At 40.2% G+C, this 14,501-nt stretch overlaps 1 protein-coding gene across 2 annotated transcripts; it reads left to right on the plus strand.

Moving 5' to 3' along the window:
• The first annotated feature begins 1,249 nt into the window (after positions 1 to 1,249).
• LOC116610719 lies at positions 1,250 to 13,050 on the plus strand. Of its 2 annotated transcripts, none has more exons than XM_048721967.1 (4): positions 1,250 to 1,466; positions 7,337 to 7,461; positions 9,502 to 9,707; positions 9,851 to 13,050. In XM_048721967.1, the coding sequence occupies exons 2-4, from the start codon at positions 7,344 to 7,346 to the stop codon at positions 10,496 to 10,498; spliced, it is 972 nt and encodes a 323-aa protein (XP_048577924.1). In that variant the 5' UTR covers positions 1,250 to 1,466; positions 7,337 to 7,343; the 3' UTR covers positions 10,499 to 13,050. The 2 variants fall into 2 exon arrangements, with proteins under 2 accessions (XP_048577924.1, XP_048577923.1); XM_048721966.1 differs by lacking the exon at positions 1,250 to 1,466 and adding an exon at positions 7,115 to 7,262.
• Positions 13,051 to 14,501: the final 1,451 nt, after the last annotated feature.

Below are 14,501 nucleotides of genomic sequence, written 5' to 3' on the forward strand. Positions count from 1 at the left end.
GGCTAAACCCTATTCAGACTGCAATTGGTGTATGGCTTAACCCTATTCAGACTGCAATTGGTGTATGGCTTAACCCTATTCAGACTGGGGGGCCCTCCGGGAAAATTGCTATAACTTCTGAACTATAGCAGCTAAGAAGCTAAACCTTGGTGACCTTTCCTAATAACTATCTGCGGACGTTTTGAAATCATTGACATCATATCAAGAAAATTCAGCCAAAAACTGTCGTTTTTGCCAAACGCCGTTACTTCCATATAAGGAAACTAATATATTCCTTATTTGGAAAAAACTGCATGATTCTTGTCATTTTTAAGGTTGCCGTAACGCAGGTGCTTCGTAAACATTATGACTTGTAATTAGAAGAAGGAATCAAAACAGTGACTGTGACCATCTTTGGTCAATGGAGAAAGTATCTAAAAAGAAACTAAGAGTTCTCGGTACCAGTCCCTCAAAACGACAACGTTTTCTTCATATGGCCTAGGAGACGCTCCATGTGACCATGGCAACCGTTTTTTCACACATAGGTTTTCCCAAAAACTAAAAAGTAAAAGCCTCTTTTTACTTTATAAGTTTGTTTAGGTAACAAATTTCAAAACAGCGCTAGAATTTTGATGACGTCATTGTGACGTCATAATTGATTCAACGACACCCAAAATAAGCCGTGATGATTGTTTTCATGCTGGTGATCACTGTCTGTAAGTTTGATGGTCATAGCCCAAGCGGTTTATGAAATACGGAGGGGAGTGCCTTTTAGCCCCCCCCCCCCCCTCCAGTCACAGACAGATCAAAAAAGCCCAGTCTGAATAGGGTTAAAGACCCCGGCTAGTCCCCTTACAAAATAACTGCAGCTTTCATTATAGAATGACATTTTCCAAGGTATTCGTTTTTCCTTAAGTCGGTTTCTCAAGCCACTCATGTATATATCGATAAATTTGTGTCATTTCTATTTTTATTTCGGTGAATAATAAAACTAAAAGCTAACAAGTGCCTTTAAAATATGTATGCATGTGTCGATTTCAAAACCAACTATAGATAAAGAAGAAAACTAGCTAAATCCAAACATTCATTATCGCATTTACAATATTATTTATCATGATCAGAATTTGCGTCACAATAAAGAACGCTGCTACTCTCACGCACTAGATTATATTGTCACACCAAGAAACCCCTCTTTCGACCTAATAAATACAATAACGCGACTTATAACTTTACAATAATATGAAGCTTATTTGCCAAGAACAAATAAAATATAATACAAATAAAAACTTAATGAAATGAGAACCAACATAATTAACCAGAATCGCAGTTCGGTGCATGAATTGCTCTGAATTTTCACTTATAAAAACTGCTTTTGAGAAGATTCGCCGTAGTAAGTATTGATGTGTATTGTCTGAGCCCTTTTGGTTTTAAACGGCCGATCGACACCGGTGATTGACATCGCATTGATATTTGGCTCAGTGACAAAGGTAGGAGGAGGTATTTTTATTTTATTTTATTTTTTGTTACATTTGGCTTTCTGGTAGCCAAAAGGGGGTTAAAAACCCTTTCAAACCCACCTTAAATCCGCTACTGCTTCGCTTTCTATATATAGTGTTCAACAACTGCAGGTTTGTTAGCTAGACACGAGAAGGATTAAACCACCTGCTAGCCGGCTTCATTCGGGGTTATTCGGAAATGTTTTGTTTTTGAATATTGGGAATTCTGTGGAGCGTGTAAAGGCCGAGGTACGCTTGGGCGAGGGTGCGTAGAAATGAGAGCCGGTGTAACAGGGTTTTCGTTCCTACCTGATTTCGTTCCGGCCAGAACAAAATTCCTAGAAAAACAGTTCCGTCCGGAACGAATCCTTTAAACTTTCAAGATTTTATGCACGGGAGTTTATTTCTACCTTCAGAATTTAAGTTTCTACTTAATCAACGAAAAATTGCTAATATCTCCAAGCCAACTAGCTCTTTCAACACAAAACTTGTAAACAATATTACTTCGGGTGTAACAAACATGACTCGTCAATCAAAATACATGACGTCATAAGTCACGTGACCTGGTAGAAAAGCGTTAATATCTCCAAGGCATTTAGCACTTCGACCACCAAACTTAAAAAATAATACTTTGGGTGCAATAAACATGGCACAACAGTTCCAAGTACCTAATACATCACGTCATCATTCACGTGACGCTTGTGATGTGCCTTGTTACTGTTGCGGTCATGACGTCATATGGTCAAGTCTACCGGGAATCTCAAGTAGTAGTCTACATTTATTAGGTACTTGGAACCGTTGTGCTCGAATATGTCTGTTCCAAGCTTCTGTCAGGGCCGGACAATTCGTCTGGGCTGGTTGGTGTTAGCCTGCGTAGCAAGCGTTTCTGTAGAGTTTCAGCAGGGATAGAGAGCGAGCGAGGAATGTGGCCGCGCGAAAAATGGGGCGAGCGCAAAAAAAGAAGGGGGAGGGGGAAGGGGAAGAAGTAAGCGCTTGCCAGCACTCATTGTCTTTTTGACTCAGAGTGAAGAGTCTGCGATCATTCTGTGATCGCAGAATTCGAGGATTCTGATTGGCGCGGCGCGGCTAAGGCTGAGTGACATTTCGCGGATTCACACTCATAATTTCTCAAAATAGCATTGCACATGGATCCACTGAAAGATGTTTTAGTAACTGAGACAGGAATGCGTTTTACAAACAGCTATTTGGTGAAGGAAATTCGTTAGCCGTTTTGTCGATTGGTCCTAGCAAAGATATATTCCAACTTGAAGCGAATTCAAAGGAAGAAAACTTGCTCGCATGTTAGTCGTTCGCGCCGTCAAGATGGAATCGTGACATTTGAGTTGGATTGGAACTTTTTTCAGCTTGCAGTTTGGTTCTTTCCTTGTCTATATAAATTTACGGTAGGTTTCCGAGGCGCATGCATATAGAATGATGTTGAGATCGCCTAGTAAACTCTGCTAGTACGTGTGTTCCCTTCGAAATTGGCTTTTATAAACAAAACATGACATGCGCTCAGTGATGCCGAAAGTCGCATTTGCAAATTCTGTAATTCTTAGTTTGATTAAAAGAAAAACAATTTACATTTCGCCCATCTACAATCTGCAAACCCTACAAAGAACCCAAAATGAGATCGGAGGGAGGCTTTGGGGGGAGCTAAGTTTGACAGCTGTTTCGAATTATACTCGCTTGTCATGATTTGTCACGTGCTTGCAAGCGTTTCCCTCTCTCTCCCTATTCTTCGCGCGGCCACATTTTTCGCTCGGAACTCCACAGAAACGCTTGCTACACAGGCTAGAATGGTGTTTGTTGCAGACATTGCAGTCTTTTACCATCTGTCACATGCCGTTTTCCATGCCTGGCCAGAAAATGGACTGCCTGGCAAGAAGTAGACACTATGTATCTCCTTGGTGACCCTCGTGTATGGCTTCTAGCACTATCACTCTTTGACGATTACTCGGTTGCCCTTCAGTATGAGGCCGTCTTCCAGGATCAGGTCGGAGCTGTAGTTTTTGGATAGCCAGCATAGATGGTGTTCTTCAGTGTGTTGAGGGTATGGTCCTCATGGGCTGACTTTCTTATACATTGGATGTCTATCGGGCATGTCTTCTCTGTTAAGTGAACTTCGTATTCAGCGTCTTTCTTGTCGTTGGGTTTCCCGGCGAGGCATACGCGCGAAGGTCGGCAACAGGTATCGACTCTCCGCGTTTGTACTTGACCTCGCTATCGAACTTGAGACATCGTATCAGTAGTCTCTGTAATCTAGCCGGTGCATCGGTCTCGACGAGGGTATGTCTTCCGAGTATGTAGAATTCTAACTTCTCTATGCCGTACATCACTGCAAAACACTTCCTTTCTATGTTGGATTATCGAGACTCTGCAGTAGCGAGATATCTAGAAGTCATGGCAACTATTTCCCCTCGCCGTTGGGGCCTGTTTGACGAGGCCAAGCGCCTAGCCCTGCTTGGCTGGCATCGCACTGGAGGATGGTAGTAGTTGACGGATCAGGGTCGTAGTATGACAATACCTGGGCCTTTCACAGCTCATCTTTTATCTTGTCTAGAGCTTCTTGGTGGGGTGGGGACTATTCAAAGTGGGCGTTCTTTGTAAGCTCACGTAAGGGAGCTGTGAGGGCGGCGATTCTTGTAGAGAATCTGTTGAGATATGTTACCATAACAATCGGCGAAAGGAGCCATTTGCTGTTTTTTTGAGCGGTAATGTTCTTTACTGCTTCGAGCTTGTCAGCAGAGGGGACTATCCCCTTTGTCGTCAGGGCGTGGCCAAAGAATTTCACCTGTTACTGCTTGAGCTGGAGCTTAGCTGTCGTTGTTAGATCGGCTGGCTTCTTACATTCTGACGAATGCCCGGTCGTGTCCTTGCTTCGTGGACCCGTAGATGATTATGTCGTCAGCGATTCCTGTGACGTTGGGGATGTCCCTAAGCACTTTGTCAACGTCAACTTGCGTTGGAAAATGTCTTGGGACACGATTACTCCAAATGGCAAGCGTTTAAAGCGGTAAAGGCCAAAGGGTGTGTTGAGTTACAGAGTAGGCTTGACTGGCGATCTAGCTCGACGTAGTATCCTTCTCTAGTGTCTACCACTGAAAAGAACTTCTTGCCGTGAAGCTGAGGCAGTATCTCGTCTATGGTTCTGGCGTAGTAGTGCTCTTGTCGGATGTTGAGGAACTTTGGGTCCAGGCATAGTCTTACCTTTTTGCCTTCTGGTGTCTCTTTAACGTTGCAGACGACAGAGTTGACCCATTCGGTAGGCTTGTTGACCTCGGTAATGACGTCGTCGGCGATTATTTTACTTAATTTGTCCGGTGTACAGCGAACGAAAGAATATGCAGTGGTACAGTACGCGGCGGATGGAAGACGGGCGTGGCGTTATCTAGGAGGGTGATATGGTACTTCTCGCCTGGGAATCTTCCTATCTTGTTGAAACAGTCGACGAACTTCTCTTGGACACATTCCTTGGTCAGATTACCTTCCTGGGCGGGTTTGTACACTTCACGAGATCGTGTGATGCCTCCGGTTACCTCCTGGATGTTGACTGTTACCAGGCATAACCCTTGTGATTGCTGGCATCCGATCATTGAGGGCTGCCCGGGAGCATCGAAGATTGTGAACTTTGCTGAGGTAAAAAAGTTCTTGTGAGTTACCTTGAAGGCTGTCGTTCCCAAGTTTTTGATAGCGTGACCTCCGTCACCCTTCAGCACCGCCCTGCTGGCTATATGTCAAGGTCGTTCACCGGAGTCTGTTTAGATATTACTCGACAGCCTCCACTGTCTGTTTCGACGTTAACGTGCCAACCATGACAATCATGCGATTGTCACCCATATCTTCGTCGCTTCTGGGGTCGTCGCTTTCGTGATCTTGTAGATGTATATCTTGGTCTTTATAGCCGGGGCTTGCGACAATTTCATCAACTTGCGACGACTTCTTCTTCATATATACGCTTCGGGAGTGACCGATCTTGCCAAAGTACAGACATTTCTTGTGCCTTCCTTGACACGTTTCTGCTAGGTCGTGTTTGTTTCCGCATATTAAACATCTCTTGAACTAGTGGTTTGCTCTTGCTTCTCACACTATGGCGTGTAGCCTGTTTGGCTCCCTGTGTTATGGCGTCCATTTGTGTCTTGGTACCTTCGTCAGTTTTCGCAAGGTCGTATACGTCTTTGAGGGTCAGTGCCATAGAAAAAAAAATTAAACAAATCTTTCAAAAAAAGTAAACCAAAATTCCCGAATTACAATGGATTTTTTTGCTGCAAAGTCGAAATTTATCATTCTTTCATGGTGCTGACAAACACAAAACAGAATACAATAAAGGTCTCATCGGTTGCCATGTCATTGTATTTTGTGGAAAACCGGCATTGTATTCTTTATTGTGTCCAGTCAGGGGTCAACGAAAATTTTTTTTACAGTGAAATGGGAGGCTTTGAAATTTTAAGGTGTTTTGATTAAAAATCTCAATTTAATGAACACTCCCTAACAACAACAATAGTTCATCTTGTATCCCCCTTATGATATTCTTAATATAATCACTAATACAATCATCATCTTTTTAGCACCATAAGGGGGTTACAAGACAGGTAAATAGAAACTTTAAGTTAGGAATGTCGTATTAAAGTCTCTTGTTGATCTTCAGCAAAACGAAAAAAAAGCCGCTCCCCTCCCTACTACGCTTTCTATTGAAACATCCGACTATCTGCTTAATTACTAGCAGCGGTAATTAGCTAATTACTGCTACTAGTAATTAAGCAGAGAGTCGGATGCTTCAACAACAATTAAAAGAATAGTAGAGAGAGCGGGAAGGGCATATTCTGCAAGTTTTTTTTTTTAGACTCAGGACCCTCGTTATTTTCCACGGTAAGGCTTTATCATATTAATATAATTTCATTTTTTATTTAATGCCTAAAGCAGATTACTCAATACTTACCCCTTACTCAATGGGAGATAAAATTGTTTCTTATGGAATTGGGGCCTGACGCGGGATAATGTGCTCTTATGCATGAAAGACGTGGCGAGTAATTTAAAAGAAGTTTTGACAAAACATGCATCGAAATAAGATTATGATTGCACCTTACTCAATGGCAAATAAAATTGCTTCATATGGAACTGTGACCTTACGTGGGATAATGTGCTCTTATGCATGAAAGATGTGGCAAGTAGAAGAATTGGCAAAACATAAGTCGGGAATAAATTATAATTGCACCTTAACCAATGGGAATGTAAAGGTGGACGATACATAAGCATAAAAAAGTCTTCTAGTATAAGTACATAGCCGTTTCTATGGATTGCATATCGGTTGCTATGGGCCATGTCAGGTGTACAAAATGATAAAAACAATGTGAATCATATCTTATTTTATCGAATTTAAAATTGACATATAAAATTTTCATTATCGATTCGAGATTTTCAACACGTCCCTTTTTTCCTGTTTCGAATAAAAAATGGTTGGTCACTTGTTTTATTAAGAATATAAACAGGTGTTTCTTCTTTAAGTGAGAAACATACATCTTAATTATGAACAAAAATAGAAACTAAAAATTTTATAACGTTGTTCAAATTGCTGACAGTGTTAGGTTTCCAAAATTTGCATTTCGACCCTGTTTACTTGTTTACTTAGACTTATAATCAATGTGCCCGTTCACCTGTTTTAGCTTAAGTCTGAGTCCAACGGTTTTTCCAAAATCATTGGGCATTATTGTTTACACAAGCTTAGGTTTGTTTTAAACAAAAAAAGCACCCGTCTCGTATTACTGTTTTTTACACGGTTCCGCTGAGGTATGAATGATGAATGTATTCTAATGATTCTGTTTTTTATCCTGATACAATAATTATAAATTGTTCCTTTTCAGGATAAAGATGGCTGGACTTTTCATGCTTTTTGGTTTTTCGCTTCTGCTTGCCAGCTTTTTCACGATCGCCGAGTCGATGGAAAGAAAAGAAAATGAAAGAAGTGCAATATTCATGAAAATTGAAGGTAAATATGCTAGGCAAATAGCTGAAATTTCTCGATTTTCAATTAGTTCAAAACGGACGGTAAAGTTTTTCCATGGCGTAAAATATTAACTTTGTGTCGAACACATAAAAAGCACACGTCTCGTATTACTGTTTTTTTAAACCTTTTCTTTATTCTAAAAAAATAAAATAGACAGATGTTGATAAAATAGAACAAAACTTTACAAAAACTTGGTTATTCAAATATACTAAATATCCACAAACTCCTCTTCTAATATATAGAGAGAAAAACAACAAGCTATCGGAAATAGTACAAAGGGCACAAAACGGATCTGTTCCGCAAAATATCTGTTCCGCAGCCCGTCTTTTTTTTCTGGTTTGGAAGATGACCCCTCGGTTGTTGGGAAAAACATTTACAGACAAAATCTGAACTGAACATGAACGAGTAAGTAAGAATACATTACTAAATAAGAGAAACAATAGAATTGTCAAGTATTACGATTTGAAAACATATAACCGTTTCATTCGTTTCAAGTCGGCGAGAAACCACCATTTATAATTATACTTTTGCTGCTTTATTGTCTTGCATTTTTCCGTCTTTAGACGTGGGTTCTTTCTTTATGTTAGTTATGTTAGTAAAAATATCTTTCGAAGACTTTCTATCTTTCATCGCGCATCGCGATGTTGTGTCAAACGGTTTCGTCGTGTAATCGATCTTCCGCAGTGTGACAACCAGTCTGTTGGATACGAAATTCGACAGCAGACTCAGGGAAAATCGGGAATTCTTTGACTAAAACAATCTATGATTGTGATAGAAGTTCTAAAATTGTTTTCGCACTTGTTATATGTTTGAAAGTTTGTGTTTTCCTCGAGTGGAGGCAAGCTTGTCAGGAAAGCGTGGTAACATAGCTCACGTGGGCAAGGTTGGCCGAAACCACAGGTTTCCCGAGCGATGACCACAAAAATTGAGTCGCATAGTTATATACCATTTCTCTATACCTATGGGGCTCCGCGCGCGCCCTACGGCCGCGCTGGCTCCGCTATAAATGCTAGCTAGCGTCCTTTGAAAGCTTAAAACTTGACATCTAAAAAGGCTTTTGGGTTTGTTAGCCTATGGGTACACGAGATATGATTTCCTTTGATGTGTATAGCCAGAACCTAACCTTGGACTTCCGTGACTCACGTAAGCTTTACAGGGTTACTACTGACTACAATGATGACCCCACTACAAGCGCTTGCTGGTCTAGTGCGCATGACAAGCTCTACACATGATTACAATGATTGACAGAATATTTCGACTATTTCTGCATTTGTAATTAAAAAGTTTTACGTAGCTACACCATAGTTACACTACACTAGACCTAAATATTACTTAGAAGTTACCTGTCCGTGAAGTCCAGATCCAACTTTCTGCGTTTATTTATTGAGTACAGGAAGGGAATTGCATAGTGCTAAATTCCCATCTCCTCGTACCTCACCCAACTTTCAAGAACCACGTGAGAAGACATCGGCACGTCCCTTTGACATCAAGTTATTTAGAATTAGAAACCGCTTCCCAGAGGAATTCCTTGTGACATGATTCCCTGTCAAACGATTCTATGTTAGGTTAACTAAACAAAAAGCTTTTAGCTGTTTAGTCATTCTGTTAACTTCCGACAATTTGGCAGCTAGTATAAAATATCGAGTTATTATAAATAGTATGCTTCGTTACTTCGCCGCGTGACATTAAACTGTTTCTAGAAGAGGCCTCTTTTCTCTGTATTTTGCTGGGCTGGACGAGAAAATTAAAAACGACCAGTGAAATACTGAGAAAAGAGGCCTCTTTTAGGAGGAAAGATAAACTGAGTCTGGAGAAAGAGCAAAAACCGCTTTTTTTGAGTTGTGTTATACGAATTTCAGTCGCGTAGCTGGATTGGGCGCAGGAAGCGTGGCCTCTCAATATTTTTCATGATACAAACAGGAAGCCGGAAATTCGAGTGTAGAAATAACTGGGGAAAGGGTTCGAGTTAACGGGGTTCCACTGTATATCTCCCCTTCACAGAGTAAACTTGTATCTAAACAGGTTTTGCCATCATGAATGGCGTGATCTCGGAACATGATGTGACGTCATCAGTTGAATGTGGTCAGAAATGTCTCATGCATTATCAGTGCCGATCGTACAACTTGGTCAGCGGAACTTTATGTCAGTTGCTCAATGTCACAAAGACAACGGCAAAAGATTCCTTGGTTGAGACACCTTACTCCATTCACTTCTATGACATTAGTGAGGTAAGGGAATAGAAATAGACAGTCGGAAAGTTGGACGGACGGACGGACGGACGGACGGGAGTAAAAAAATTGTGATATAATTGGGATATAATATGTGAAATGTGATATAATTGTTTTATGCCGCCTTGCTTATTTTTTCCTAGACTTTTAAATCCTGCCTGGATTTCCTGAAGATTGGAATTACTGAAAACGGCATTTACACCATCACCGGAAGTGACGACAAACAATTCAGTGTGTACTGTGACTTCCGGTCTGAACCACCCGCAGCCTGGACTCTAGTTATGGCTTTTTCTCGGAGAAACAGAAGAATCGACGCCTTCTGTAATAAGGCTTTCTCCGTCGACATCCAGCGCAACGAGAACAACCCCAACTGGAATGACTTCCGGCTGTCCCTTCCCAGAATGCAACTCCTGAAATCCCAGTCCACTCATTGGCGCGTTACCACAGGATTCCCGGTCTATGGTGTAGACTACAGAGATTACGTTCGTGGAAATTTCTTGGCATTCGACATCATGACGTTCAGTGGAGGTGGTATCTGCAAACCGGTTGAATTGGTTAACATCCGGGGACTCTTGGGAACTAACACGGAGGCGGCGTTTTGGCAGAATGGAATAGGTTTTCATATTGACAGCGGTGCCACTCATTGTCAGTTCAAGCCAAACTCGGGCGCAGTCCATAGCGAGAACAACTTCGGCTATTACTGCGAATCTGATCCCTCGATGAACGTGAATTTTCGCGGAACGAAAGACGACGACAGCACCACTGAGTATTGGTTCGGAGGATACGCATAGTCCAACAATCAAGTTTCAAGGATCAAGGAGTGTCATGAATGTAAAAATGCCTTTAAGATTTTTTCGTTTTCTAAAGCCAATTCATATATTAATAAGTACTTCTTAACCAAGCGCGAGGTCTGTACGGCCTGCAAAAAAAGACCGGGGTCGGATATCTCTTCGTACAGACTGAGCAAGCGAGGTTAATAAAAGTTTTATTATATGGCTTTAACAGATTAAAATGAGGAGAAAAGCACTGATCGACTTCGAAAAAGGCGGGAAAACAAGAAGCGCTCGCGCACGGGTCAACTAAAAAAATAATAATTCAACGGCTTTTCGGGCTACTCATTCCTATTTCCGCCGGAAGCTTACAAGCTTTATCCGTGCTATAGATCATTCATGCTTCAAAGCGGAGCCAGCGCGGCCGCAGGCGGCGCGCGAAGCTCCATGGGTATAGAGAAATGTTATATAACTATGCGACGCAGTTTTTTGGTCATTGCGCGGGTACCCTGTGGTGTCGCCCGTCTGCCTGCCTGCACGTGGAGCCAGCACAATTTGCAATAACTTAGCAAAACGCCACCTCAGTGAAATAATTATAGAAGAATATATTTTAGCACTATCCGAGAATGCTACATACTTAATAAAACCCCGAAAGTTGCATCAAAACTTACAATTATTTAGTTTTGTGTTTTTGTATTTACACTCACGGGAACCCTGCGTCTAATTTTTCCCTCGTTTTGCTCTTCTAACTCGCGGCCGACACCGTGAATTGATAAAGTTTTTGCATTATTTTCGTCGTGGCCAAAGCCAAGAAAGAAATTCGACACATCTTAACACACTTTTATAATAAAAAGACATACAAACGATGGATGGAAGGACAAAGGATGGATTTGGAAAAATCAGGTAAGTAAGACGTCAATTTTATAAACTTCGTCGGAGCTAGGAAATTTTTTGTGTTGATATATTTGTAGCACTCAAACAGTTAAAGCCATGATGGGATGTTGATGTTTAATTATACCTAGTTCCTAACTAGTAATTCAGCTAGTTTGCTCATACATTATCCCACAAAAAGGATAGAAATTGTGCGATTGATTGTTCGTAAACAAACGTCGCGTTTGTTTTAGAAAATCTTTGAAGAAGTGGGGAGTGGGATAACTTTTTAACTGTAAATAAAGAACGATTTCTTATCTGGAGATTCTTCATCACATTTAAGTTCTGTCAGTTCTTTTATGAAGGATATCGAGCGAGGAACGGTTTTAGTTTATATTTTGTGAGTTCGTAGAACATTTAAAATTTAAAATGAATTCTGGTTTGAATTTTAGAAATCAAAAAAAGGTTCATGAGGGGTAATAGGTTCTAAAAAGATCTGCTTTACCTACACACTTCCCTTTTTGCATATGATTCTTTTTCACAAAAAGATATCTTGAATACTCCAGCTCAACGTTTTCATACAACATCTCAAAACTCCCATCTCTTCAATTTTCATAGAAAACTAAAGACAGCTTTTTGTTGGGAGCATTTAGTCCGATACCTATAGTTTATCTCCACAGCTTTTCCTAAGAAACTCTGGCTCATAAGCCCCTAAAAAACAGACTTCATATATTAATTTTCTGTTCAAGGTTTTATTTTAAAGGTTACTTGGAAATATTTTTAATTTTAGGTTTATCAATTAGGTTTTGTTCAGCATAACATTTATATCTTTAGTATTCTTCCGTAGCGTTTTGTCACTGTTCTCCCATTTTTACTACTAAAAGTAGTCAAAAACTTTGAAAACAAGTTAGAGTGGTTTATTTCATTCACCTTTTGACAAAGTGGCTGGTACAAAACACTGACCAACATTGGCCCTTATTGCAAATGGACTAAATGGGTTTTCTAGTTAAAAAAAATATATTGTTTCAATTTGAACTAATTAACTGCACAGGGTTTTGTGAGCAATCTACTTTTTAAATAGCTGATATGAATACAGCTCAATACTTAGGAATCTGAGATGATATTTGCAAAAATCAACAGAAATGTACCATTTGACCTTTCATGCAATTATTTCAAAGATAGTTTAGCACTGTACATGGAAGTGATGTGAAATGAAAATAAAGCTGCCTTTTTTTAAACAAACTGCATCTTTTTGTAATGCCACACCAAGCCCTATTTTATGTTTCAACACAAAAATACTAGGTGTACATACCCTTGAAACCATGATGCTTCAATATGGGGGTCTAGTGGGTCCATGGACCTCATAATTTAGAGTCAGCTTTTTGTACGATCCACCCAAGACAAAGTGTCAAGTATTAGCCAAAAAAAACAGTAAAGAAGGTTGATAAAACTGTTTATCCATTATTTGTAATTTCTACCAATTATTTTTTTTATTACCCTTCAACTGAGAGAAAATTATAAAAATCAAGAAAATCTAGTAGTAGTGCAATGTGAAAGGAAGAAAGGGAATTTGGACAGTGTAGGCAAGTAAGCAGCACATTTACTGGCAAAAACGATATGCTAATGTATAGAAACGCGTTGTGTGCTGATATGGTTTTAAATGTTAAAGAGAATAAAAAAAGCACCCATTTTACTGTAAAAAACTAAAATTCATTTTCAGTTCTTCAATGTTCCCTATTGGATGATACCTCCATATACACCCAACAAGTTTTTCCGGGTTAAACAACAATAAAAATATACATACACACATATTACACTCTACACCTGTGCATCAAGCACTTTTCTATGAACGGCTTCACTCACACCTTACATATATACATACATACATAGGTATTATAATATGGCTTAAATTGATTGCATGCTGGCTTCGTTTTTAGGCAGTGCCTAAATCTATGTTGATTTTTGTTTTTTGGTCGAAATTCGCAAACTCACCCGGCTATGTAAACAAAGCCCGCTGCGAAAAAAGATCCAAAACTTCCCACGGGCAAGCAATATCGTAGGATTCCAGCCCGCTCAACAGCCAATCAGAGCGCGCGTACTATCGTAGCCATATATTAAATGTATTTATCGATAAATTTGTTTCTTTCGGTGAATGGATTACTAATTAGAGTGGTTTAAAGCGGTTACTCGTACCATGGCACCTAGGGTGAGAGAGGAGGCAAAAAGGGGGAAAGTGGGTAGGGAAGGGAAGCTAGCACCAAACGAGGATGGCTGATAAGGGACAAGGTGTGTGTGCCGGTGGAGAGAGTAGTGAGTAACAAGGGAATGAAATATGAGAAAACAACAACGTGCACATAAATGTATAATGTATGACAGTTAAAAATGAATGGGATATTTCAAAGAGCTCTTATGAAAGGTTAAGCAGCTTTACGTGTGTTCTAGACCAGGTACTAGTCAGATGCAACGGGAAATAATAAGACTGGGTGTCGTGGGTACTAGGGGAACATGAATACGGTGTACCTGTATAAGAAAATGTCCGCATTTAAGAATTATTTCAAATAAGAGTGAATGCGTGAGCAGCCAATTCAGCTTACCCCCTACATGTCTACGTAAGGCTGCTTAGGAAGATGGATGATGTGGTATGTTCAAAGCAAACCTTCCTTTTTTGGCTTGTGTGCACCGTGGATTTTCTCTTTCTTCTTGGCTCGATAGCTGTTTTACTACACTTAATTTCTTAAGCATGACTTCTAAACCATCTTTCAGCTTTGCTTGATTTCTTATACTGCTAGATCAAACTATTGGAAGCCGCAAATATATATGAGATATTAGTCTATTGGGAGCATCGTTGACAAATGTAAGAAAAATTGAATGCAATTATTGGATAGCACATTGTGTTTGTTATGTTGTGAAGCACAAATGTTTCTGGGCGCGTACTCTCTTTTGTTCTAGATGTAAACCCCGCGCGATCACAATTTAAGAAGTTCCACCAATACGACCTTTGGTGGAGATGATCCCTGGATGGGCGCGCAAGGATTAAAACTACGCTTGGGCAAGCGAATGCACGCAAGGGGACTAGCTCATCTACTCTTGTCCGCCTAATTTTTTTTATCTTTATGATTATTCTCCGCATATTAAGCAGAAAAGACAAGCGTTA

This window comes from Nematostella vectensis, chromosome 14 (genome assembly GCF_932526225.1).
Source record: "Nematostella vectensis chromosome 14, jaNemVect1.1, whole genome shotgun sequence".
Classification (NCBI taxonomy): domain Eukaryota; kingdom Metazoa; phylum Cnidaria; class Anthozoa; order Actiniaria; family Edwardsiidae; genus Nematostella; species Nematostella vectensis.